Raw genomic sequence first — 25,633 nt, forward strand, 5'->3', positions numbered from 1 at the left:
AGCCTCTCCAAGCTCTCTCCCTCCAGTATATCTCCTGGAACCCAGGTAGCCACATGGCAGGACAGGGCATCTGGAAAAGTATAAGGGACAGGGAGAAGGAGGCATGTCAGGCCCCAAGAACCAGGGCTTTCTCCAGCTTTATTCACTTTGTTTATTCATTTGCACTTTCTCTGCTCTGCCTGGGCTGAGCTCTAGGGTAGAGGCAAATCAAACACAGCTTAGGTGGGGAGAGAGAGCCATAAACAATGTTGAGTGCTGTTGGAAGAGTAAGAGTATGGGGCTGTGGGGGAAGCAGCTAGAAGTGGGGCGACAGGCAAAGCTGAAACGTAGGCGAGGCCAGGGCAGCCTTCCTAGTAGAAGTGGCAACCAAGCTGAGACCTGAGAAATAAGAATAAGTGGGCAAGGTAAAACAGGGCCTTCGTGACAGTGGAGCTAGTAGGTATAGACTTTTGAAGCTGAAAGCAACATGCAGTACCTAGGGGAACAGAAAGCAACCCAGTGTAGCTGCAGTAAAAATACAGTGTGAGGAGCAACCCTGTATCCTGAGGCAGTGTTGGTCTCTTAACACATTGTTCCCTTGGCTTGTGGGCACTCTGTCTAGAAAGCCAGCAGAGCTCACATAACCTGCTAGATCCCAATACCCTGGAACCAAAGGACTTGTACAGAGCTGACTTGGTTCCTTTATTGACCAGGACACACAGGTCTAGAAAGGGGGTCTAGCAGTGAGAACCTCTAATTGTGCTTTTTTGGTGTCTCTCAAAACCAATAGGTTCTGTTTGGATTCTGCAAAGCAAACTCGTCAGAAAGTTGCTGTGAACTGGACCAACTTCAGCCTCAAGAAAACCACTCCCAGCACAGTTCAGTGAGGTATGGAGACCCCTAAGTGTTGCACGTACTCCCTCTCCCCAAGTTCTGTCACTTCTGTGCCCCCGCCAGACCATTTCATGCTCTGGGGCACATGGAGTTAGCCTAGCAGCTTGCCAGCCCTGGCCCCTGTACCTCCACGGCAACAGCACCACAAGTTACACTCTCTGAAGATATCCTGGGCCAGACCCTCCTGTGTTCCCTCTTGCCTGTGCTCCTGAAGGGTCCTTCCTGCACTGCCATCCTTGGACTATCTCTGCCAGGCCCCTGCTTCCCTTACCATCTGCCTCTCAAGCAGCCTTAGTCCCCAGAGGACTGCCCCCACCGCTGACATTATTAGCCTCAGGGTTGAATCTCATTTGCCTGACCTGGTAGGCTACCAGGATGCTTCCCAGCTAAAACCATACAAGAAGGGGCCAGCCCCAAAGGACCAGTGAGAAGGCAGATGAGGTAGACTAAGACCTTGGAGAGGTCATTTAGGCATGGAGGAGTTGGTGAGCACTCTCCACAAATATGACAAGCTCCATGAAGAAATGATAGCTGGGCTGCCTCCTGAAGAAGAGATCTGGCCCTGAGCTGGGCTCTGGCCTCCTCTCCGAGCCACCTACACTGGTCCTTTGTCTGAAATACTGACATATATATTTTTTTAATGTTTTATTTATTTTTGAGAGAAAGAGAGTGAGGAAGGGCAGAGGGAGGAAGATAGAGGATCTGAAGCAGGCTCTGCACTGACAGCAGCAAGCCTGATAGGGGCTTGAACTCACGAACTACAAGATCATGACCTGAGCTGAAGTCGAACGCTCAACCGACTAAGCCACCCAGGTGCCCCTGCAATACTAACATATCAGATGATGTTCTGGACTGCAAACAGAAGACCAAGAAGGGCTGAGAACCATAGTGTAGGAGAGAAGGCTGGCTAGCAGACAGGCCTTGGTGCTGGGTTTGCAGCCTAATGGCTGTGCAGTGCCCTGTCTTAACTCCATGCTCTGTCCCTGGGATCGGGCCTTTTCTGGCTGGCAATCACACAACTTGCCCTTAAGGCAACAGGAAACTGAGGCAGGTAGGCTGAACTCAGGGACCCCTGGGAGGGTGTCCTCACCTGTACTTCTCTTTTCAGTGCCAGGAACACGCCTCTCTGGGCCAGGGCAGCAGACTTCCTGGACCCTCAGCCGAGTCCCTTTGTCATTTTTGGGGTCAGGATTCCCCACCCTTGATGCTGGCCTCAGCTCCCCAGGAACAGCCCAGAGAGCCTGAAGCTAGGCTGCCCGGAGTCAGGACTGTCTATAGACTCACCTTAGCCCCTCTCTCTGAAAGGGCTAGGTTCCCTGGTCTTTGACCAAACTGAAATGTCCACACCCTCAGGAGCTTCTGCCAGGACCAGGGTGCCCTCCTGCCTCTTTTTTCTACCTCCACAGGATCCAGGAGTGACGGGGACCCCAGGCACTTTCATCTTTTGCCTCTTCTGAGAGTAAAAGGGGCACATCTTCTCCCACAGCCCAATGCCCTTGTCAGCCAGGAAACCTCATCCGGCCGTCTTCTCTCAAGGACTCCCTCTTTGGTTGATTTCTTTCCCAAGACTGGAGATGTTCCCTTCCTGTCCCACTCCCACCATAAGGGCTCTCCACCGCTTTTTCCACCCTCCTCAGAGTGGGAGCCCTGAGAATGCATGAGAAAGCAGTGCTGGCACAGATTCGGGACCTAGCCTGGGCTGTGTACCCAGAGCCTGAGGCAGGAGTCAGGATGCATATGCCGCCTCTCCCCTTCCTGTCAGTAGGAGAGCAAAGACCAGAGGCTGGGCTCTTACCCTACCCTGACTTGGAAAGAGGTGTGACAGGGGAGCTGTCCCCTGGCAGGGTCTTAACTTTCATCCTCTGCTGGAGGTAATCAAGGAAGTCTATTCAATATTTTCAGCCCAGGGAGTAAAAATAGCAGGCAGTTGTTCCTACCCATGGGGACCCATGGAAACCCAGAGCCAACATGGGGAGGCTAAGTCAAAGGTCTCACTCATGGTGCAGCCATGCTCTCCTGTTTTCTCAGCCCCTGCCGGGTCAAGCTTCTTCAGGGTGTCCTGAGACCCCAACTGCCAGCTGAAGGTCTACAGTTTCTTCTTCCACATCCCTATCCACCTGCCCAAGATCCTCCCTGCTCCTCGCCATCCTGGACCAACCAAAAGTTGAATGGACGCTGTGCCGTGCTGGGGCCCCTCAGGACCTCCGCAGAGCTGCTTCCTGGTGCTACGCAGCCTCCTCACTCAGAGCCCGGGGGCTGGACTGGCTTGTGGGCTGGGGGCTGATGGTACTGCTGGCCCAACACTGCTCTCTTTGTGTTTGGTTTTGTTTTTGTTCTTGTTTTTCAATTCTTTACTTTTGATACTGTGAAGATCTTTCCTGCCGAAAGATAAAGCAACATTTGGACACAGAGTCGGTGTGCTGGTCTGGGATGGGGGTGAGGTGAGGAATGTACTCAGAAGCATGGGCTCTGCCTTAGTCATTAACCTCATTGAGCACATACTATGTGTCAGCAGTTCAGTAATTTCCTCTTAATTCTTACAGCAGTTCTAAATGGGACTGTTATCCCAATTTATAGATGAGGAAACTAAAGCTAAGACGGGCAAGTGACTTCAGTGCACTCAGTCTGGCTGACTAGGATTAGAGCATAGGCCTGTATAACAGCAGCATCTGTGCTCTTTCCTCCTGTTGGGAGGACTCTGGTATGTAAACTTGAGCAGCTGTTTCCCCATACTGTGTTTGTTTCCCCCTCTGCAAAACCAGTGAGTTGGAGGAGTGAGACTCGATCTCTTTGCAACTGATGTGAGATGGAGTCTGGGAAAGGCTTACGGCCTTTATGGACTGTACACCTGTAACCTGGGTGATTCACATTGTTAGGAGAAGTGGGAGTAAATGAAGTTCCTATAAATTGGATCTGACTTTCCAATGGGAATGAGACCTGTAACCTAAGTACTGGATTGTTGAGGATAATGAACACTTCTGTAAAGTAAAGCAAACTACCTCATTCCTACCCCACCACCCCCCACAGTAAATCTGGTTCTTAAATTCAGATTTTAATATAATAGGCTTGTTAAACAATGCTTTCTCGTACACACTTGTGTTTCCAACTCCTTGTCCCCAATGTCATTTTCTCTCTAAAACTGACACTTAACTTGAGCTTGTGTGGGAAGCAGTGGAGGCTGTGGCCACTCAGTCACTAAGAGCCCTTTATGGAGAGGTGGGAGCAGGATCAGAAACTGTTCCCTCCCCCTTCTATTCCTCCCAGGTTGAATCCCACCACAGGCTGTCAGTGCCAGCTTCCTCTTCTAAAGATGTTAAAAACCATCACTCACAGGCTCACAATTCCTGGTCCCTGGACTTTCCTAATCTCCAAGAAAGTATGCAAACTCCCCTGTGAAACCTGTCTGTATATGTATTACCTTTGTTCTTCTTTCCTTTCAACTCTTGCACCAGGCTCCCGTGCTGCAACTGAACTGGCATAATTATCTAAAATTCTGCTTCATCATTCAAAAATTGCAGGTCTGATCAAGGAGCTGCTTTACCTACAGAGAAAAACCTGTGGGTGGCATTCAGAGGCTTCCACAACCAGCCCCCACCTCCCAGCACTTCACTCCAGCAATACCAGATGACCTCAGTCTTCATCTAGGCCTGGCACTCTCAGGTCTCCCAACTTTCGCTCACACATTTCCTTTTTCCTAGATTACCTTTCCTTTATCATTTCCTGCTTATCCTTCACATTCCAGCTGAAAGGCCATTTTACAATGAAAATCAATTTGCCCTGCCTTGTGATGCTTCCAGAAAGTACTACCTTATCTGTCTTAAAATATTTCTCCTGAATATCAAGATCCATTATATTTCTGTCTCAACTAATCCATAAACTCACAAGTCAGGTTTGTGTCTTCATCTTTCATTTGCTTCAGCACTGTGCACGATACCCAGCACGTGCTCATGTTAAATACATGAATGGAGGAAAGAATAGTACTGACCCATCACTCCTCTTCTAAAGTCACCAGTGGGCTTGCCTGGGTGGCTCAGTTGGTTGAGCCTTGACTCTTGATTTTGGCTCAGGCTATGTTCTCCCAGTTGGTGGGATGGAGCCCGGAGCTCAGGCTTGGCAATGACACCGCAGAGCCTGCTTGGAATTTTCTCTCCCTCTCTCTGCACCTTTCCTGCCCTCACGCTCATTCTTTCTCAAATAAAAGTCCCCAGTGAAGTTGAAGTTACTTTTGACAGGGCCCTGCATGCCCTGGTCCCTGTCTACCTATCCAGCTTTAGCTCTGACCACTCCTATCCCTACAGCAGCCGGCCAAGTGACCCGTCTGTTCCTTGAGGAATCTGTGTGCTTGCACAAGGCCAGACCTTCACTCCTGCAGGGCCCTCCATCAGAAGGCTTCTCTCCCTTTCCTCCCCTCCCTGTTCTGAGATTCTACACTTCTCTGGAAGCTCAGATCTAGGTCTCCTCGAAGCCTCTGGTTCCCCAGGCAGTGAGTTACTCTAAGCTCTATCACAGCATTTACAATAATAATAACTTCGTACATAAGTACAGACCCTCAGCGAAAACACTGTCATCAGTATTTTATTTATCCCTCACCACTCTGAACATACGTGTTGTCACATAGATAAGGACGCCAGTCAGAGCTGCAGTGCAAGTTGATTCGTTACCCGCGCCCCGTGCCCGGGATGGAGTCCCCGGTGGGGTCCCAGCTGGCCCAGTCCCGGAACGTGCCAGATGACGTCAGGCTATGGGCGAAGCTAGGCCTCCGGTAGGCGGGTCTCTTCTGTATCTCCACTCGTGGGACCTTCCACCAGGCTTCGTTTGAGCTTTTAGCGCATGCTCCAAGTCCTCCAGCGTCCCATAATGCATTGTATGACGCTTCGCCCTCGCCCCTGGCAACAAATGCGCAGCCGCCCAAGGGTACTTTGACGCTGCACTGCCTGACAGGGTCTCGGGAAAGTTTGTCCCTCTGCGCGATCCGGCACTCAGAGGTCGTTGCTAGGTGCCGACCTTCCGCTTTTTCACATCTGATTGGATCTCACGCAAAAATTGAGGCGGGGTTTTACCGTAGCGCGCCTGCGTACAGCAAAGGATGGAGGACTCGGAACCTGAACGGAAGGTGGGAGCGAGGTAGGGGTCGGTGCGGGTGGCGAGCAGCTGTGAAAGCGGGGGCCTGGGCCTGATTCATGTGTATCTGTAGCGTGTTCGCACAGATGAAGCGACTGCCACAGGAAGCCGCTCCGAGGCGGAGGATGAGGACGACGAAGACTACGTGCCTTACGTGCCTTTGCGACAGCGGCGGCAACTGTTGGTGAGGGCCTCGGGTCGGAAGAGAAATGAGGGTGTGGGAGGGAGAGTGGCATCCAGTGGAGTGAGCTGTCAGTAGTTGGGACCGTGGCCCCTAGGCAAACCAGGGACTGCCAGTTTGATCTGAGGGGTAGGGCACCTCCATGTCGCGTGGCACAGGACCCTCTCCCAAAAGCCAAGATCCTGATGCAAGCCCCCTGGGCCCGATACTCCGCTTTGTCTTGGGCTTGGCTCTGAGGGGCGCTGGTGGAACCTCAGCTCCAGAAGCTATTGCAACGAAGGCGCAAAGGAGCTGCGGAGGAGGAGCTGCAGGACAGCGGCAGCGAGCCCCGGGGAGATGAGGACGACATCCCTCTGGGCCCACAGTCCAACGTCAGCCTCCTGGATCAGCACCAGCACCTTAAAGAGAAGGCTGAAGGTGTGCTGGGAAGCAGCGGGGAGGCTCAATTTGGTGCACTGCTTTGGCATGTCGATGACATCTGCTTCTTTTCTCAGCTCGCAAGGAGTCTGCGAAGGAGAAGCAGCTGAAAGAAGAGGAAAAGATCCTGGAGAGTGTGGCAGAGGGCCGAGGTATGGTTGTAGTCAGGCAAGGGGAGAGGTGGACTAAGCCTCCTCCCTAGCCCCAGGCATGTTATATCTGAAGGTCCTGGCCTCTGGGAAGCAAGAGCCATCCCTGAGCCAGATCTGTCTCCTCAGCTTTGATGTCGGTGAAGGAAATGGCCAAGGGAATCACATATGACGATCCAATCAAAACCAGGTATGTCTTTCTAGTCTGTGGAAAAGCAGTCATCTTTACTTGGAATGGTATGTAGCTGAGCCTGGCAGGGACACCCCAGAGCCAGCTGTGCCTGGGACCTCTCTTGACCCCCACCACCCACTCACAGTTGGACACCTCCCCGTTATGTCCTGAGCATGTCTGAAGAGCGGCATGAGCGCGTGAGGAAGAAGTATCACATCCTGGTGGAAGGAGATGGTATCCCACCACCCATAAAGAGCTTCAAGGAAATGAAATTTCCTGCAGGTACTGGGAATTTGATGGTCAAACAACTGTGAGCCTGTGTCCCAGCCTCCCCTGAGCTTAGCATCTGCAACGATGAGTCAGGTAGTGAGAATGGAGGGATTTGAGGAGGGGTTTCTTTAGGTTTGAATTACATTTGCCCCAGTTGTCCCTATTTACTGTCCTCTGCCATTAGGGAGCTTCAGTGGGCAAGTGACATTAGCCTTAAATGGACCTGGGTGCAAATCCTGCCTCCACTCAGCCTAGAAGTCTTGGACAAGTCTATTTTTCTCTCTCACTTTCTCTGGGCCTCATTTGTAACTCAAAGAGGGTAGTGCTAATTTTACAGCTTTGGGGGCCTGATAAAGTATCCATGAGACACAAGGATGATGCTAAAGTTGTTTTCCATAGCCATCCTGAGAGGCCTGAAGAAGAAAGGCATCCACCACCCAACACCCATTCAGATCCAGGGCATCCCCACCATGTGAGTATGGGGGGCCCTGAAGAGGGTGGTGATGGGAAGGAGTAGTCACTAGGTATCCATCTGGAGACCCATTCCCTGCATTCTACTGAACCTGATCATCGGGCCTGTTCTCTCCCAATAGCCTGTCTGGCCGTGACATGATAGGTATTGCCTTCACGGGTTCAGGCAAGACATTGGTGTTCACATTGCCTGTCATCATGTTCTGCCTGGAACAAGAAAAGAGGTTACCTTTCTCCAAGCGTGAAGGGCCCTATGGACTCATCATCTGTCCCTCAGTAAGTAAGCCAGGCTGGAGGGCAGGGCAGAGACAGGCCTGCCTTCTGGTGCTAACCTCTGCCCCTGTGCCTGCAGCGGGAGCTGGCCCGGCAGACCCACGGCATCCTGGAGTATTATTGCCGCCTGCTACAGGAGGATAGCTCCCCACTCCTGCGCTGCGCTCTCTGCATTGGGGGCATGTCTGTCAAAGAGCAGATGGAAACCATCCGACAGTGAGCATAAGCACCCCCTGGGCCTCCCCAGAGCCCCTAGATAAGCCAAAGGGCCCTTTGCTTTAACTACCCCCACATACCCTTACAGAAACCTTCTGTGGACCTAGTCCTCAAGAAGCTTTTTGTCTGATGGTGAGATCAGTTGGGTTGGGACAGAGGGATGTGGTAAGGTACTGTGGGAGCACAACAGATGGAATGGGGACATTTGGGAAGTCAGGGGGTCAGGGCATTCTGGGCAGAAGGCACAGAGGTGGAGGACCCAGGGTTTCCAGGAAGGTCAGAGCCATCCAGTATGGTCCATCATGGAAGCTGAGGCACTAGGGCAGGGCTGGATACATGGCCTTTCCACACAGCGCAGTCCCTAGGAGACAATGCCAGATGCCCTGGACCAGGCTCTGGGGTCACAGACCGGCCAGACCTAGACCCTTCTTTCCAAGGCATTCCCAGTCTCAAGGAAGATTCAGATACAGAAAAGATTAATTCCGCATACCAGGAAAGTGAGCCCGTCAACACCTACAAAGGAAGTTACAGGAGCACAGACTAAGGCCTGTTTGGAGATTCAGATAAACCCTCCTGGGGGCAAGGGGAGTGAGTGATCTAGAAGGGGGAAGGATATGCAAGCAGAGGTGACTCATTGCTGGGTAGGAGCTCTGGAGCAGAGCAGTGGTCAAGAAAGCTGTAGCCCCTTCCAGGAGAGATGTGTTTTGCAAGTAGGGCAGGGTGGCGGAAGTGATGAGGGGACAGATGAGGAGAGACAGGAAAGAGGCCAGAGGGCAGAATGAGCAGAGTGGCAGCCCTTAGGTGCAGGGATGGGCAGGTAGCCCTGACCTCAGGGTCTCTTCTTGATCTCCAGTGGTGTGCATATGATGGTGGCCACCCCTGGGCGCCTCATGGATCTGCTGCAGAAGAAGATGGTCAGCCTAGACATCTGTCGCTACCTGGCTCTGGACGAGGCTGACCGCATGATTGACATGGGTTTCGAGGGCGACATCCGCACCATCTTCTCCTACTTCAAGGTGCCCATGCCTGCCTGGCCAGGGCTTCTGGCCACCCTCCCTGGGATGCCACATTCAACTGTGGCAGGCCCTGAGGCCCTGCACTGCACACCCACTGGCCCTGATTCAGGGGGCTACATCCCAGCTCCTTGGTCTTCCCAGGCCTCCCATTCCCTCATTCCCACCCTACTCTTTTTTAGGGCCAGCGGCAGACCCTACTTTTCAGTGCCACCATGCCTAAGAAGATTCAGAACTTTGCCAAGAGTGCCCTGGTAAAGCCTGTCACGATCAACGTGGGACGTGCCGGAGCCGCCAGCCTGGATGTCATCCAGGTAGGCAGGCACTCCTGATGAGGACACCTTCCAGGGTCTCTTTTGTGAGGGTTGGATCTGGCTAGGCTCCATCAAAGCTGTTGGAGTAGGGTTGAGGGACCACCTTGTGGTCACTGGGGGTTTCATCTAAGCCTCAACCCTTAGCAGCAGACATTCTTAGGGTGACCAGTCCTTGATGACAATAGGCTTCTGGTCCCCTCCCAGCCAGGATTGGGGGCCCAGGCTCTGGCAGGGTCATGGCTGGTGAGCCCATTTGCAGGCCCACCTGACCTGGCCCCTGTGGTGGCAGGAGGTGGAATATGTGAAGGAAGAGGCCAAGATGGTATACCTGCTCGAGTGCCTACAGAAAACACCCCCACCCGTGAGTGCAGCCAGCCAGGCTGACCCTGGACCTCTGGGATGAAGGGGAGAGGGCAGTGAGGGGTAGTATGCTGGAGAAGGTTGGGCATGCCCAGTTGGAGTCAACCCTCATGACTGGAGTTGGTCCTCTGGACAGGTGCTCATCTTTGCGGAGAAGAAGGCAGATGTGGATGCCATCCACGAGTACTTGCTGCTCAAGGGGGTTGAAGCGGTGGCCATCCATGGGGGCAAAGGTCAGAGTAGTGCATGCATAGGCATGGATTCTGCTGCCATTGCAGCCCCTCACCTAAACCCTTTCCCTGCCTGGTGAGCCTAGCACTACTTCCCAGACTCCTGCGGTCACTCTGATGGCTCCTGCCTAACCTTCCCCAGACCAGGAAGAACGGACCAAGGCCATCGAGGCATTCCGGGAAGGCAAGAAGGATGTCCTGGTGGCCACAGACGTAGCCTCCAAGGGCTTGGATTTCCCTGCCATCCAGCATGTCATAAATTATGACATGCCTGAGGAGATCGAGAACTACGGTGGGGAGCTTGGGGGTCAGCGGTGCGGGCTAGACCCCAACCCATGGGCAGTGGGCCAGAGGATCTGTTCCCTCTCTCTGCAGTGCACCGTATCGGCCGTACCGGGCGCTCAGGAAACACAGGCATTGCCACGACCTTCATCAACAAGGCCTGTGGTAAGTCTGCCACCAGGGCCACCTCAGCTGTCCCCTGGGTCATCTGCCTGTGGCTACATGGGTCTTGGCTACAGGGCCCAGGGTTGGTCCTGATGGTTCCATCCTTACCTCCACAGATGAGTCGGTGCTGATGGACCTCAAAGCCCTGCTGCTAGAGGCTAAGCAGAAAGTACCACCCGTGCTGCAAGTGCTACACTGTGGAGATGAGTCCATGCTGGACATTGGAGGTGACTGTGGAGCAGGAGTGGGGGTCCAGTGGGGGGGGGGGGGGGGACATGACAGGAACACCAGAAAACAAGTTTGTGCTGCACATCAGAGGGCAGGGGCAGGAGGTCCTGGGGGAGCCAAGGTCTGGGATATGGAGCCTGGCCTTGCAATCATGCTGACTCTCACCCCCGTGCCCCCAGGAGAGCGTGGCTGTGCCTTCTGTGGTGGCCTGGGCCATCGAATCACGGACTGCCCCAAACTGGAGGCTATGCAGACCAAGCAGGTCAGCAACATTGGCCGCAAGGATTACCTGGCTCACAGCTCCATGGACTTCTAAGCCATCTATCATACCTTGTCTCCAAGAGGCCTCAGTCTCCAGCCACCTCCCACATACACACCAGCCCCTTGGACAAAAAGCCAGCATCCTCGGCCCAGCTGGCCTGGGCTGGGCCAGGCTGGGCCTGGCTGCCTGCTCCCTGTGTCCCCCAGGATTCTATTTTTGTTCCCCTTTACCCCAGCTGTCATTAAAGCACAAGCCTCTCTGGTCTCAGCCCAGCCCCGCCTCTGTGTTTCATCTTACCTGACCCCTGCTTCCTGGTTAGGCCTCACCCTCTGACTTCCATAGCCCCTCTGAGGCAGGGAACTGGCATCTCCTACTGCTACCGCCAACACTCAGCCTGCTGGGTCTTAGTTGTGGAAGCAGCCATGTAGCTGGGGCCCCCTTCTGGGGGCTCTGGCTATCTCCTCTGGGCTAGCTGAATTGGTGACTCGAGAGACCGCATTGGTGGGCCAAGGGGAAATGGTTGGGTTTTCTGGTCTCTGGTTGGCTCTTTATAATCTCCAGCCTTGCCCCAGCCTCCCTCTTCCTGTCAGCTGAATGAAGCTCTTGGGGCCCCTTGGGAGGCGACTTCCTGCCTCAGGCCCCCTGCCCACTTGCCGGCCCACACAGGCTCCCAGTAGGAACCCTCTGTTCCCCTCACCAAGGGGGTAAGCAGATGCCACAGGACTGCTGCTCAAGCCACTAGTGCTCACTTAACTCACTCCGTGCCCAGCTCTCTGTTGGGCTCAGGATCCAGGCAATCCAGATAGACGTCTGCTGGGAAGCTCCTAGGTAAGTGGCAGAGGCAGATGAGAAATGAATAACGGGGTGGCAGTCAGGAGACCGCTAGCAAATGGAACAGGATTTCAGCATCTGGCAAGGGGTAGGCAGAGGAAGAGCACTGGCAACAATTTCTCTGTGCCCGGCACTTCATGTGCAAGACCACATGCTTATCCCAGCAGGACAGCAGTTGCTCAAGCCATGTTTGTCACTTGGTGTTTGGTTTGGGGCAAGTTACCTAATGTTTCTGAGCCTCAATTTCCTCATCATTGAAATGGCAATGAGCATGCAAAGGACATGGTGTCAAGCTACTGGAGCTCGGGGCTGCCCGGACTGCACTGGATACAAAGCCAGGTGGAAAGACCCTTGGAAAGATGTCCTGCCCGCACCCCATATGTGACCCCAAACGGTATTGCTTAGCCTGGTTACACATTCCTTTCTAAACGTGGCATTGAATGAGTGACATGAGTCTGTCCCCAGAATTCAGACACACACTCAGAGCCCCGATATTAGCCTCTGGCAAGGTGAGGCAAAAAAAAAAAAAAAAAAAAAAGGTGCCCAGCAAGAAGCAAAGTTTAAAAAAGAACATGTGAACTCTCTAGGGGCCTACTGGGGGCACACCACCCACACTCACATGACCAGGCCTTGCCATGAGGACTGAGCTTCACTGGTGGGGCCCTGGTGCTCAGACAGCGTGGGGTGGTCAAAAGGACCTCCCAGGGGAAGAGGCAGCCTGGCGCTGGAGTGGCACAGTGATAGGGGGTTCCCTGGAGGCATTGGGCTGAAGGGAGGTAGAGGCCAGAACACAGCATCTTGAGTGATGCACTGAGGAGCCCAGGCTAGACCCAAGGACAGTGGGAAACCAGGAAAGGCTTGGGAAGGGGAGAGACCGGTTGGTTTGGGGCTGATAGAAAGGACCATGGTGGGCCCTGTGGGACAGTGGTTCAAAGGGGAGATGTGAGGCTGGCAATGGACAGGGGCTGTGAAGACAGGAGCAAATGAATATTAGAAATATTTCCAAGATAAAGACAAGCAGAGTAGGACTGAGAGGGTACCAATCAGGGCTCAAGAGTGGGAAAGCAGGGAATTGGCCAGTCTGGCTAGAGGTGGGGTCCTGGGGCAGGGCTGTGGGAATGTCAGGTGCTGGGGTGTACAACCACCCTGCACAGAGGAGAGGTTGGAGCTTATGACTCACAGCCAGCTGACCCAGGTGCAGACATAGGTCATTTGCCATCCAGCGGTCTGAGGCCCCTGCCAGGGCCAGGCACATGTGGGCACCTTGGGCCAACTGAACCCCAAGGGAGAAATATGTGATGCCCCTACCCATTCCTAGCTCCTTTACTGAAGACAGGCTCCCCTCCCCCTCCCCAGCCCTGCAGCTGCCTCTCTGGACAGAGGGAGGGGGAAGTGGCCAGAAGGGGAAGTGTGAGGAGTTCCCCTCTGGCCTGTCACCAGTCTCCTCGGGCCGTCAGAGTGGCAGCCCTGGGGCCTGGCTGCGGCCATGGAGCCTCTGGAGACTCCCATCAAGGACGGCATCCTCTACCAGCAGCACGTCAAGTTTGGAAAGGTGAGGACCCTGGCTGGCAGGCAGCTGCCCAGGACAGTAGGCTTCTGCCCCAGCCTCAGCCTACCAGGACCTAGGAGAATGGGGAAGGGAGTCAGGGTGGGGGACCCAAGCAAGGTGTTGGGGAGTAGAACAGAACCCCGTTCTCAGCTTGAGTGGGTTGGGCTGAGTGGGCCTTTTTGAGACTCTGCCTTGCTTATAGATGGGGAAGCCAAGTGTGGGGAGGATCTAAGACTCCAAACCTTGGGGCAGAGCAGAGCTGCAAGGGTAGCTAACCCAACAGCCTTCCGCCCTGTGTAGTAGAGGCACCTAGGCCCCTTGAGAGAAGGCGGGGGGCTGAGCTGGAGGAGCCCCACCCTGCAGAAGAGGGCTCAGCTCCTCCCAGCTCTGTTAAGGGACATAGGGGAGTTTACCTTTCTCACCAGGCGGTAGGCCCTACACCCTCACAGCTCAGCTGCAGCTGCTGCCTGGTCAGATAAACAGTCTGTTTCCTTTGCTTTACGCTATTTGCATGTTTCCTTCCTTGCCATCATGAGACTGAGGCCTTCCTCCTGCCCCAGGCCTTGTCCCTCTGGCCCAAGTGATCTTTTCTTTGGGTGTTAGGGGGTACCAACATAATGGTAGTGTCAGGTGATCTGCTTAGCTGCTAGATACTTCGGAGACATGATCCAGTAGAAGCCTCAACCTTGTGTTCTCATAACTTTTTGAGACATGAGGGCACTAGTGCCCGGGGGCGGGGGGGGGGGGGGGGGGGGAGGGAGGGGTCACAGGCAATTTGTGGAGTGGATTTGAACCCACAAATGACTTGCCCCAAGCACAGACTTCCCCCTGCTGGGCTGGCCCTGGCAAGGCCTCCTCCTCTGGGGCAAGCAGAGGCCAGCCTGGGTGGTCAGGAGCATTTGCCAAGCAGCTTGTGCAGAGCTGAGCTATGGGGAGAACTGCTACCCAAGGGTCTTATCCCTCATCCTCATCTCCCACAGAAGTCCTGGCGAAAAGTATGGGGTCTGCTGTATGCAGGAGGCCCATCAGGTGTGGCACGGCTGGAAAGCTGGGAGGTCCGGGATGGTGGCCTGGGGCCAGCAGGTGACAGGTCTGCGGGACCTGGCCGGCGTGGGGAACGGCGGGTCATCCGCCTGGCTGACTGCGTGTCTGTGCTGCCTGCTGATGGTGAGAACTGCCCCAGAGACACTGGTGCCTTCCTGCTCACCACCACAGAGCGCAGTCATCTACTGGCCGCACAGCATCGCCAGGAGTGGATGGGACCCATCTGTCAGCTGGCCTTCCAGGTGAGCATAAGGCTGATGGGCAGAGCATCCAGGGGCCAGAGGTGTACCACCTGACTCCCCCACCTTGTTCATCTCCATGCTCATTCACATCCTATCACTCAGCAAGTACCTGCCAAGCACCCATAAGCCTAGGGAAATAGCCCAGAAGCCCACAGAACGAATCTCCAGTGGCCATACATGCTATGGAGAACATGAAAGCCCGAGTAGGACCAGGGGTGAATGGCAGGACATTAGATGGGAAGGCCTCTCAGGAAGGGACAGTGAGACTGAGTCCTCAAAGACAAATAAGGACCCACCAGGCAAAGATCTGAGGGAAGAGTGATGCAGACACTAAGGTCTGAGAAGCGTCCTGAACAGAGGGAGCAGAGTGGGCAAAGGCCCTGAGGCAGGGAAAAGTTTGGTATGTTAAAAGGGCAGAAAGGCCAGCGTGGCTGGAGGGTAAGGAATGGGTAGGAACCCAGGAGGGAGCAAAACTGGAGAATATGGTGGGACCAGCTGAAACTACTTTAGGACACATGCAGAGTTTGGAATTTTATTCTGAGTGAGAGAAGCCTTTGGCGGGGGTGGGGGGTCTTTGGGGAGCCAGGGACTGAGAGCTTTAAAGCTTCACAGGGTCTGTGATAGACCAAAAGGAAATGAGGCTGGAGGTTCCTCAAAAAGTTAAACATAGAGTTGCCATATGACCCAGCAATTCCACTAGTAGGTGTATACCCAAGAGAATTGAAACAGGTGTTCAAATAGCACTTGTATGAGAACACTCAGAGCAGCGTTATTCACAATAGCTCAAAGGTGCAGACAACCCCAATGTCCATTACCAATGAATGGATAAACCAAATGTAGTCCATCCATACAACAGAATGTTACATGGCCATATAAAAAAGAATGAGGTACTGCTATATGCTAATACCATAAATGAACCTGGAGACCATCATGCTAAGTAAAAGGAGCCAGACACAAAAGACCACATATTAGTATGATTCTATTCATGTGAAACACCAAGAATAGGCAAATCCATAGGGACAGACAGCATATTTGTTGTTGCCAGGGGCTGGGGGAAGGGGGACCGGGGAGTGACTGCTTATGGGTACAGGGTTTCCATTTGGAACAATGAACAAATTCTGGAATTAGATAAAGGTGATCGTTGCACAATCTTGTGACTATACCAAAACCACTGAATTATACACTTTAAAATGGTGAAATGGTAACTTTTATGTTGTGTATTTCAACACAATATTTTAAATTTTTTTTCAACGTTTATTTATTTTTGGGACAGAGAGAGACAGAGCATGAACGGGGGAGGGGCAGAGAGAGAGGGAGACACAGAATCGGAAACAGGCTCCAGGCTCTGAGCCATCAGCCCAGAGCCTGACGCGGGGCTCGAACTCACGGACCGCGAGATCGTGACCTGGCTGAAGTCGGACGCTTAACCGACTGCGCCACCCAGGCGCCCCTCAACACAATATTTTAAATTAAAAACAAACAAATGAAGAAAATGAACAGGAGCAAGAAAACCAGTGAGGAAGCTGTTGCATGTGACCCTGGCCATACTACTATGGGCCAAGGTGGTTGTGGAGGAGGTGCTGATAGAGCTCCGAGGAGTTAAGGGGATGAGGAGTTGGAAGGGGGAGTTGGCGAAAGAGGGCTTGGGGAGGATCTAGTAGCCAGTTCACTCATGTGTCCCATCCCTGAAGCTCCTGCCCCTTTGTCACTCCAAGCTGTTAGGGACACATACGGCAGGCCCAGTCCCTGGCCAAGTGCAGGTGCAATGGGGACATCCTCTTGTGTGTCACTACTTTACAGCTCTCGGCATCCTCAAGGGGGAAGCTGGGGGTTGCAGGTGGGAAAATAGAGGGGTGCCCAAGGTCATGCAGTGGGTCAGGGGCAAAGCTGGAAGTGGCACTCAAGTCCCTAGGTGCTCCTGCTTCTCCTGGAGTCCTGGTTTACTGGCCCAGGGAAAGGATGTGGGAAGAGGAGTAGGGGTGAGGGCTCTAACTTCTGGCCTTTTTTCATTCCTTAGGGCACAGGAGAGTATCCCTCAGGATCAGGGGAGGTAGAGGCTCCCAAGAGGGGCCTGGTCCCCATGGAGGAGAATTCCATCTACTCCTCCTGGCAGGAAGGTGAGTCAGGGAGGTGCAGGTGCAGACTCAGCCATCCTATACTTGGGGCTGGGGCCTTTGGAGGACCCATATGGGCTGTACCTGATGCCTCACCACCATCCTGCCTGCAGAGGGCGAGTTTCCAGTAGTGGTACAGAGGACGGAGGCTGCCACCCGCTGCCAGCTGAAGGGGCCCTACCTCCTCGTGCTAGGCCAAGACGCCATCCAGCTAAGGGAGCCCTCCAGCCCCCAGGCCCTCTACACCTGGCCCTACCGCTTCCTGCGCAAGTTCGGCTCTGACAAGGTGAGGTGCTGGGCAGCTACCCCACCCCACTGGCCCTGCTGGGAAGGGTGGCAAGTGGAGGGGTGCCCCGGGTCCCTCCACCTCTAATCCGCCCAAACCACCCCCCACCCCCATGTCCAGGGTGTGTTCTCCTTTGAAGCCGGCCGCCGCTGTGACTCTGGCGAGGGCCTCTTCGCCTTCAGCAGCCCCCAAGCCCTCGACCTGTGCAGGGCTGTGGCTGCTGCCATTGGCCGCCAGCGGGAGCGGCTGCCAGAGCTGGCTGGGCCCCGGCCCTGTCCCCTGCCTCGGGCCACCTCCCTGCCTTCACTGGACCCACCAGGAGAGCTACGGGAGGTGCCCCCGGGGCCCGAGCCACCCAGCGCCCAGAGGGCATGCCTGGTTGAGCCCGGGCCCCAGAGCCTACCCCTACTGCTGAGCCCGGCACCCCATGATGAGTCGGCACCTGGGCTCTATGCCTCAGTGTGCAAGCGAGCCAGCGTGCCCCCAGGTAAGGCCGAGCACCTCTATGAGAACCTGTGCATGCTGGAGGCAGGTCCTGTGCTGCCCAGGGATAGGGACCCGGAGCAGGAGGGTCCCAGCCGCCGCAGCCCCCTGGCCAGCCCCATCTACCATAACAGCGAGGACTTGGGTTGGCCTAGCCCTGCCCACGACAGCAGCCTGGAGGCCCAGTACCGGAGGCTGCTGGAACTGGAGCTGGATGACAGTGATGAGGTGGGGGGCTCTGGCCGCCCCAGTGCTCACTCAGGCTTCAAGGCCAAGCTAGTGACGCTGCTGAGCCGTGAGCGGAGGAAGGGCCCAGCCCCCTGCGACCGGCCCTGAAAGCCTTGTATGGATCTCTGCGACAGGAGAGAAAGGCGCTCTGCTCTCCCTGGGCCGGGAAGGTGGGCAAACAATGGACATCTGGGACACACACCTGCATCCACTCTAGCCTGTGGATATAAGGCAGGCAGCTTGGGGAGGACCCCTCATGTGCCCTGTGGGCCCCCCAATGTATAGTGTACAGATTTGCTGGTAATAAAACCTCCCAGCTCTGCTCTTGGTCCCACCTTATAGCCCATACTGTGCACCTCCAATCTTCAGCTCCTGGCAATGGCACTCACTGATCCACATGGACACACAGCCCCTCACTCACGTGTACTGCACCTAACACCAGTGCCCTGTACTAGGTTCTGGGGGACACACATAAGCCAGACTTAAACTTTGCGACCCGTGGGCTCAAGTCCACTAGAGCAGATGTATGGGGTACAGATAATTATGGCCCGTATAGTCCTGGGCAATAAAAATGGCTGGGACAGTAGGACAGGAGGAGAAATTGGGCTTGCTGATGAGTGAGATGCCCTCTGAATTAAGTGTGAAGGGTAGGCAGGGCATTACCAGATGGGCAGCTAGCCCCAGGGCTTTCCAGGCTGAGTGTAGGTATGCACTGGCCCTGAGATGAAGGGAAAAGCATGGTCACAGAGGGCTCCAAGAGGCTGATAGGGAGTTGGTGGCCGAGCAAGAGAGGCCTGACCATCCTGCAATGAGCTTGGTCTCATCTTCAGCAGAGAGACACAGCCAGATAAAGAAAGGAGCAGCATGGAAAACAAATTTGAGGGAGTCTAACTGGAGGCCAGGAAGCCTGAGCTGGGGAGGAAATAATGGGGGGGGGGAGCGGGGGGGGGTCAAAGGGACTTCAAAGATCTGCACAACCAAAATGCCTGCTCCACTGAGACTTAAAAATGTGCAGACACTTCTAGGGAAACTTGGGCCTCAGTCTCCTCAACTGTCAAGGACAAAATTCAAATTACCTACCGGGCATGCATTCATTCCTTAGAGTTTTACTTACGTGCCTGTTCTATGCCAGGCACTGGGGACACAGCCATGTTCAAGACAATGAGGTCCTGTTCTCAAGAAGCCCACGTTCCAGAAGGAGATAAGCAAACCTCTTGAAGACTGTAGTGCCCTCATGCTACTCTGGTCACTAACCCTGGGGCTTCCATGCACAAAAGCATCATGCCCCTCAAGAACCTGCCCTCCCCCAGCCCCTTGACCTCAACTGCGCCTCAACTGCCCATGCCCTTGGCACATCCTGAACCTCTTCTTCATGACATTGATGCTCCCTCGGCACAGTCTTGTTTCCAAGCATCCACCTCTGGCCACCTCCTTTTCTCCTTCCAGCCCTCTTCCTCAAGCATGGCCCATAAAGCTCCTCTTCAGCCTCATTGACTTACAAGACCCTTTCCTCACCATCTGTGCAGTCACTATCCGCATCCTTGTCCAACTTAGATTCTGTGCTCCACCAATGGAGTGACCCCCTTGTGCTCCTCTCTCCTTCCATCTTATTTGTCTGGCAAAGCGCCCAGCTTCAGATGAACCCAATTCCCCTCTGCGCCTGCACCCTGGCAGCTGCCCATGGCCACGGAAATTACATAACCAGGCTGACCACATTCTCTCATGTTGTGATCTCGAAGCTCAGATAGACAGACTCTCAGGAGAGATGCTTTCCTCCTCCCAAGACCTTCCTACCTTCTCCTCTCCATCCCTACCCATTCTCATCTCAAGGATATCCTGGAGAAATAGCAGCTGACAGAAGTGAACACCATTGTCCTTCCACCACTTCATCAACAAGGGCCCCAGCAGCTGCACCATGTCCCTCCACCCCTGCAATGGAAGAAATGTCTGTTCCCCAGCCCGCACTCCAACCCCAGCTCCTTACTGCACAGCTCAGCACACTGAGCTGTCCCCTCTCCTCAGCCCAATGAATTCTACCACCATCATCATCATTTCCAGCCACATGTAAACATGCTCCATAATTTAACATCTTTGAAGGAAACCCTTGGGGGCACCTAGGGGGCTCAGGCGGTTGAGCAATTGATTCTTGATTTCAGCTCAGGTCATGATCTCATGGTTCGTGAGGGTCTGTGCTGACAGTGCAGAGCCTGCTTGGGATTCTCTCTCTCTCTCTCTCTCTCTCTCTCTCTCTCTCTCTCCCTCTCTCTTTCTGTTCCTCCCCTGCTTGTGCACGCTTGCTCTCTCTCTTTCTCTCTCAAAATAAATAAACTTTAAAAAATAAAAATAAGGGAAACCTTTGACCTCACATTCTTTTTTTTTTTTTTTAATGTTTGCATTTACTTATCTTTGAGAGAGCGCATGCACAAGCAGGGGAGGGGCAGAGACAGAGGGAGACAGAATCTGAAGCAGGCTCCAGGCTCTGAGCTGTCAGCACAAAGCCTGACACAGGCACGAACCCAAAAACTGTGAGATTATGACTTGAGCCAAAATCATGTGCTCAACCGACTGAGCCACCCAGGCACCCCTTGACCTTGCATTCTGCTTCAGACCCCTCCCCATTCCCTTTTCCTCTTCACAGCGAAACTCCTCAAAAGAGTTGTTGATTACTTTCATTTCCACTTTCTCCTATTCTCCCTTTTGCCAATTCAAGTCTCCCCGTGGTCCCCCCTGCTCCATTACATCGCTTTTATCAGGGTCACCAACTTCCTTGCTCCCCAAAACAAAAGCAACCTGGCCTCCCTGACTCCTCAGGGAGCATTTGACACTCCACTTGGTTTTCTTCCATCCTCACAAATCTCTCCTTCCCAGCCTCTTCTGGCTCCTCCTCTGCCAGACTTCTGCCTGGGGCTCTGGCCTCAGACACGGTGTAGCTCAACTCTGGCTGCACACAGAATAACCTGGAGCCTTTTTATTTTTTTCAATATTTAATTACTTATTTTTGAGAAAGAGTGGTAGGAGAGAGCGTGCATGAGCAGAGGAGGGTCAGAGTGAGAGGGAAAGAGAGAATCCCAAGTAGGCTCCACATTGTCAGCACAGAGCCTGATGCAGGGCTCATGAAATCATGAACCATGAGCTGAAATCAAGGGTCAGATGCTTAACCGACTGAGCCACACAAGCGCCCACCTGGAGCCTTTTTAAAAATGCCCATGCCTGGGTCTGCACCCAGGGCCTGAGATTCCATCGGTCTGGGTGGGGCCTGGGCACCAGTGTGCTTTTTCAATTTCCCGCGTGATTTCAGTGTGAGTCCAAGGTGGAAAACCACTGCCCTAAGTGAGCCAAACCCGTCTCCCAGTTTCAAAGACCATCTAAATGCTCATGATTACAAAAGATATATCTTCAGCACAGACCCGTCCCCCTGAGCAACAGATTTAAGAATCCAATTGCACGCTAGACTTCTGGATGTCTGAAAAGTATCTCCAAACGCAATGTGTGAAAAGAGGTTGTGGGAAGGGGGGTTGTTTGCAGTGCTGGCCACAGACAGAAAAGTCTGGAAGGATGTTGAAATCATGAGGAGATAGATTTCCTTCCCACTTATGGAAGCTCCTCCTAAGACTTTACCCATGACAGGGAAAGTCTTCCCATGATCGCTCAGGTTGCCGGCCATAGGGCAAGCTAAGGCCAGGGGGATCCCCAGTCACTCTGGCTACAGCAGAGACCCCTTCACCCCATGGTGACAAGCCAGCCCTTGGCAGCTCAGCAAATCCCAGGACACACTGGAGGTTACTCAAAGTATTAGGGTGATGGCCAGAACTGGAACCCAGAACTCTGGATCTCTGTTCTGGCATGCTTTTCATTACAAATCCAAGCCTGTTTGCTTTATGGCAAAAAAAAGTTTTTGTGAGGTCCCAAATGGTCTATGAAAGAGAATGTCTTTGCAGATCTCCAGGATTCTAGGGCCTCACCCCGGAACTGCAGGTGTCCCAGACACTAGGGGGCACTGTGTCCTAGTTTGAGGCCTGTTCCTTCCCTTGGGCTGCCTATGCAGGGAACACTGGTGGCATCATCCAGGTCTGAGCCTTGCACAATCTAAGGAATAGGACCCTGGAGTCCTCTGCTAGAGGGCTGCCAGGACCCCCAGGCTGCCACTTGTTCCTTTACTCATTTGCAGTTTCACTTTCTCAATCCTTCTTTCATCTGTTCATTCACATCTACTGTGTACAGACACTGGGGCAATGGTGGACAGGACAGACAAGTCCCTGCTCTAATGGGACTGACATTCTAATGGGGACAAAGGGCAATGAAGAAACAAGCACCTAATATAATGTGAGATGGTGGTAAGTACTATGGGGAAAAATAAAGCAGGGTAAGGGACTAAGTGCCTGATGCGAGTGAGGCATTAGGAGGCTATTGTTTTAGATACGGTGATCAGGGAAGGCCCTTTGGAGGTGGCAGCAGCTGAGCAGAGACCTGAACAAAGTGAGAGAGCTGGTCGTTTAGATATCAGGGGAAACTGTGCCAAGCAGAAGGAGCTACAAGTGCAAAATCCCTGAGGCAGGAATATGCTTGATGTGTTGGAGGAACAGTAAGGAGGCCAGCATGCTTGGAGCAGAGTGAGCAAGGAGGAGAGTGGTGAGAGGTAGATTGAGCTTATTAATGCGATGTACATATTAAGGGCCTTAGTGTTATTTCAAGTGCAACAAGAACCTAATGGAATGCTAAAAGCTGAGGATGATGTGATGTGATTTCTGCTTAAAATATCACCTTGGCTGCTGCACGGAGACTCTGGAGTAGGTAAGGATGGAAGCGGGAAGATCTGTTAGACTGTTAAGATGTCCAGGCACAAGATGAGTGGCTAGGACAACACTGGCAGCAGTGACCAGATATGGAACATATTCTGAAGGTGGAATTTGCAGAGTCTGTGGTATAACAGAAAGGAAGAATAATGCCATATTTTTACTGGATCAGGTGGATGAACTGTGATGCCATTTACTAAGGTGAGGAAAAAGTTAGGCAGAAAATCACAAGTTCATATTGGGATATGATGAGTTGAGATATCTAGTAAACCTCCAAACAGAGATTGAGAATGATGTTGGATATTAGAGCCTGGAGTTCTTGGGGTGATGTCAGGGCTGGACATATAACTTGGGAGTCCTTGGCATATAGGTGTTATTGATAGTCACAGGACAAGATGGGGTCCCAGAGAATGAATGTAGCCAGAAAACATATTATGGCCATGTTGAGAGGCAGATAAGAAGCCACCAAAGGAAGTGGAGAAGGAACAGCCAGTGGGGCAGGAGGAGGCACAAAGCCAGGGGAAAGAGGGAAGGTACCTGGACCAGTGCTGCTCCCTGGCAGGATAAGAGGAAGGCTGAGAAATCACCATTGACATGATGACGTGGAGGTCATTGGAGACCCTGAGAAGAGGAATCAGTTTAGAGGACTGGCGGAAACAATGGCCTGACTGAAGTGAGTTCAAGAAAGAGCAGGAGGTGGCTCAGCCAGTTAAGCATCTGACTCTTGGTTTCAGCTCAGGTCATGGTCTTGCAATTTGTAAGTTTGAGCCCCACATCAGGTTCTGCCCTGACAGATTGGAGTCAGCTTAGGATTCTCTGTTTCCCTCTATCTGCCCCTCCCCCACTTGCTCTCTATCTCTCTCTTTCTCAAAGTAAATAAATAAACATTTAAAAAAGAAAGAGCAGAAGGAAAGCAAGAACAGGAGGAAAGCAAGTGCAGACAAGGCTATAGATAACTCCTGTGAGAAATTCTATTCCCAAGGGGAATAGAACAAAAGAGCAATAGTTGGAGGGGAGATGGGGTCAAAAGAGGATTTCTTTAAAGATAACTCTTACAGTAGTTTGTTCAGTGACGGGAATGATGCAGAAGAGGGAAATGTGATGATGGCAGAGGGGGAGAACAGCAGCAGCCATGCCCTAGAATGAGCTAAGGGGTGGACGCCTATTCACTTACCCACACACTCTGGCTCTCAATTTCCCCTGCCACCTGCGCTGGCTGCCTGGGATGACCCATGGGGACAAAGTGGGGACTCTGCCACCCCCGCTAGATTCACCCTGTTACACCCCCACCACAGGCGCTGACCGCTCTGGAGTGGGGTACCAGGCAACAGCCCATTTCATCAGTGTGGGGTTGTCCCAGGGCAGAGGGCTGTTGACTGCCTGGGGTCAGGGAATGGAAAGGCCCACAGGTCAGGCTGAGAGCCAAGCCAGGGGCTCCCTTCAACTCTGTCCGCTCCTGCCATTATCTTCAGCCTTCTGTAGAGGGTTCTACAAACCTAGCTTCAAGATCCCCTGTCCCCATATCATCTGAACCCACCTCCATGTGCTCCACACCCGCAAGTCCTTCCGGTTTAGAAATTCTGGAGCCGCTGATGGCTTGCACCTTCCGCGGAACAACGCCTATCCTCACGATGGGCCTGCAAGGCGAGTATTATTGTCCCATTTTTCCGAGTAGGAAACTGAGATTCAGGATGTCTAGGTCTGTTTGGGACCGAAGGCCGCTTTCTTTCGGCTCGGCCAGAGGGAGGCGCATGGGGCTGCTCGAGCTGCCAGCTGGTCCCTGGACTAGGCGATCTGCAGACCAGACCCCGCCCAGGCCCCGCCCAGGCTCTGCCCAGACTCCGCCCCATCAAGGGATCGCGGGCAGCCACAGGCCTTCCAGCTCAAAGTAAAACGGGACTTCGCGATTGGGCGGGGCGGAAGGATTGGGTGGGGCTTCCCAGTTGTAGAGAGGCCGCTCGCAGGCGTGGCTTTGACGGGGCGTGACCTGTGGCTCCGCCCCCTTCCGCGAGCTCAAAGCGGACTGCGGCCGTGGGGGCGGGGTCAGAACACGGGTGGCCGATCCCAACGCGGTTCTGTGGGGCCAGCCACCGAGCAGCGCCTCGGCGGGGCCGAGCAGGTACTGGCGACCGCGCGGGCGTCTCGGGCTGGGCCAAGTTGAGGGCAGGAGCCTGCTGGGGACCACGGAGGGCGCTGGGGTCGGGGCCAGTGTTGCGCTTCCTCTTGCGGGCCTGGGCCCCTGCCTCCGCCCCCGCCCCCGCCTTCCTGCGGCGAAGCCGGCTGCGGCAGGGCGGATTGGCGCCTGCGCTGCTTCCTGCGCCCGAGACTCTGCCAATGCTTTGGGCCCTGGTGGGGGACAGGGGAAACTGAGTCATGTCGGGATGGTAGTAGGCCTGTGCGGGAGGCACCACCCCCATTGGACTCCAGGATGAGCCCCCTACCTGGCCACGCTTTGGGGTCCTAGCCTTCTCTGATTTCCATAGGGGCCACGGCCCCTCTGTGCCGCCCCCAGCGCCTGGGAGTCCTCATCAGCCTCGACCCGTCTGGGAATGGCCAGGACCCGCTCCAGCAGCCTCCTTCCCCACCCCTCCCCCTCGCGTCCCGAGCCCCCGTGTGCTCCCTCCGCTGGCTCCGCACAGTGTCAGCTTACACGCCTTATATAGTCCGAGCAGGCTTCTGCGAGGCCTGCCTGTCGGGACCTGGGGGCGGGGGAGAGGAGCGCCGGCCCCTGACTCACCCTTCGGTCCGAGGGTTAAGGCTGGCTTGGGGGGAGTCCATGTCAAATTAGCTCTGCGGCCCACTCCTGAATGAAAAGAACCTCAAGACTGAGTGAAGGGACCCCCTCATCATCCAGTCCCGGGGGGGGCGGGGGCGGGGATTGCCCCTGCCTCTGCAAAGTGAGGTCTGCCAGCCACACCTGACAAGATGTATGCCTGCTGGTGCCCTGGGTGTGTTCAGAGGCTGCTCGTGCCTTCCTGGCACCAGTCCAAGGTTGGTATCCAGAGCTGGGCCTGCCTGTACACCCACCATGCTGTCCACTCACCTTTTCTTTCCTCCCAGGAGCAG

At 54.1% G+C, this 25,633-nt stretch overlaps 3 protein-coding genes and 2 long non-coding RNA genes across 21 annotated transcripts in view; 3 read left to right on the top strand and 2 right to left on the bottom strand.

Moving 5' to 3' along the window:
• The window catches only part of FAM193B (family with sequence similarity 193 member B), a 31,529-nt gene extending 28,245 nt beyond the window's left edge, over positions 1-3,284 (top strand). For 14 of the 15 annotated variants that reach the window (XM_043589626.1, XM_043589545.1, XM_043589409.1 and 11 more), the window contains 2 exons: positions 770-867; positions 2,902-3,284. In XM_043589626.1, the coding sequence (XP_043445561.1) occupies positions 770-866 (97 nt within the window). In that variant the 3' untranslated portion in view covers position 867; positions 2,902-3,284. Of the gene's footprint in view, positions 1-769; positions 868-2,279 lie in introns of all 15 variants that reach the window. The other variant, XM_043589484.1, reaches the window with a different exon arrangement.
• Positions 102-11,739, bottom strand: LOC122489444. 2 transcript variants are annotated; one of them, XR_006298924.1, is made up of 4 exons: positions 11,295-11,739; positions 5,478-6,698; positions 4,292-4,414; positions 102-378 (listed from the first exon to the last, which is right to left on the bottom strand). It is a non-coding gene; the product is annotated as an uncharacterized LOC122489444 (long non-coding RNA). The 2 variants fall into 2 exon arrangements; XR_006298918.1 differs by lacking the exon at positions 102-378 and adding an exon at positions 3,177-3,251.
• DDX41 (DEAD-box helicase 41) lies at positions 5,872-11,269 on the top strand. 2 transcript variants are annotated; one of them, XM_043590511.1, is made up of 17 exons: positions 5,872-5,986; positions 6,068-6,178; positions 6,433-6,592; positions 6,670-6,744; positions 6,871-6,931; positions 7,059-7,195; positions 7,583-7,655; positions 7,777-7,930; positions 8,007-8,143; positions 8,997-9,159; positions 9,339-9,470; positions 9,760-9,831; positions 9,967-10,063; positions 10,203-10,352; positions 10,436-10,507; positions 10,624-10,734; positions 10,915-11,269. In XM_043590511.1, the coding sequence occupies exons 1-17, from the start codon at positions 5,960-5,962 to the stop codon at positions 11,049-11,051; spliced, it is 1,869 nt and encodes a 622-aa protein (XP_043446446.1). In that variant the 5' UTR covers positions 5,872-5,959; the 3' UTR covers positions 11,052-11,269. The 2 variants fall into 2 exon arrangements, with proteins under 2 accessions (XP_043446446.1, XP_043446479.1); XM_043590544.1 differs by lacking the exon at positions 9,760-9,831.
• An 11-nt stretch (positions 11,740-11,750) lies between the features above and the next one.
• Positions 11,751-25,628, bottom strand: LOC122489501. Its single transcript, XR_006298929.1, has 3 exons — positions 25,009-25,628; positions 24,105-24,204; positions 11,751-11,821 (listed from the first exon to the last, which is right to left on the bottom strand). It is a non-coding gene; the product is annotated as an uncharacterized LOC122489501 (long non-coding RNA).
• DOK3 (docking protein 3) lies at positions 13,181-18,097 on the top strand. Its single transcript, XM_043591150.1, has 5 exons — positions 13,181-13,380; positions 14,358-14,663; positions 16,681-16,780; positions 16,891-17,063; positions 17,184-18,097. The coding sequence occupies exons 1-5, from the start codon at positions 13,315-13,317 to the stop codon at positions 17,880-17,882; spliced, it is 1,344 nt and encodes a 447-aa protein (XP_043447085.1). The 5' UTR covers positions 13,181-13,314; the 3' UTR covers positions 17,883-18,097.
• Positions 25,629-25,633: the final 5 nt, after the last annotated feature.

The sequence above is a fragment of the Prionailurus bengalensis genome, chromosome A1, assembly GCF_016509475.1.
Source record: "Prionailurus bengalensis isolate Pbe53 chromosome A1, Fcat_Pben_1.1_paternal_pri, whole genome shotgun sequence".
Taxonomy (NCBI): domain Eukaryota; kingdom Metazoa; phylum Chordata; class Mammalia; order Carnivora; family Felidae; genus Prionailurus; species Prionailurus bengalensis.

What these genes read in the sequence shown, in the direction of transcription:
- DDX41 (XM_043590511.1), top strand. Translation starts at nt 5,960, where the DNA reads ATGGAGGACTCGGAACCTGAACGGAAG. An exon ending in GAGTGTGGCAGAGGGCCGAG is followed by an intron (nt 6,745 to 6,870) that starts GTATGGTTGTAG and finishes CTGTCTCCTCAG; the next exon opens with CTTTGATGTCGGTGAAGGAA. An exon ending in ATCCAGGGCATCCCCACCAT is followed by an intron (nt 7,656 to 7,776) that starts GTGAGTATGGGG and finishes CTCTCCCAATAG; the next exon opens with CCTGTCTGGCCGTGACATGA.
- DOK3 (XM_043591150.1), top strand. Translation starts at nt 13,315, where the DNA reads ATGGAGCCTCTGGAGACTCCCATCAAGGACGGCATCCTCTACCAGCAG. An exon ending in CTACTCCTCCTGGCAGGAAG is followed by an intron (nt 16,781 to 16,890) that starts GTGAGTCAGGGA and finishes TCCTGCCTGCAG; the next exon opens with AGGGCGAGTTTCCAGTAGTG. An exon ending in GCAAGTTCGGCTCTGACAAG is followed by an intron (nt 17,064 to 17,183) that starts GTGAGGTGCTGG and finishes CCCCATGTCCAG; the next exon opens with GGTGTGTTCTCCTTTGAAGC.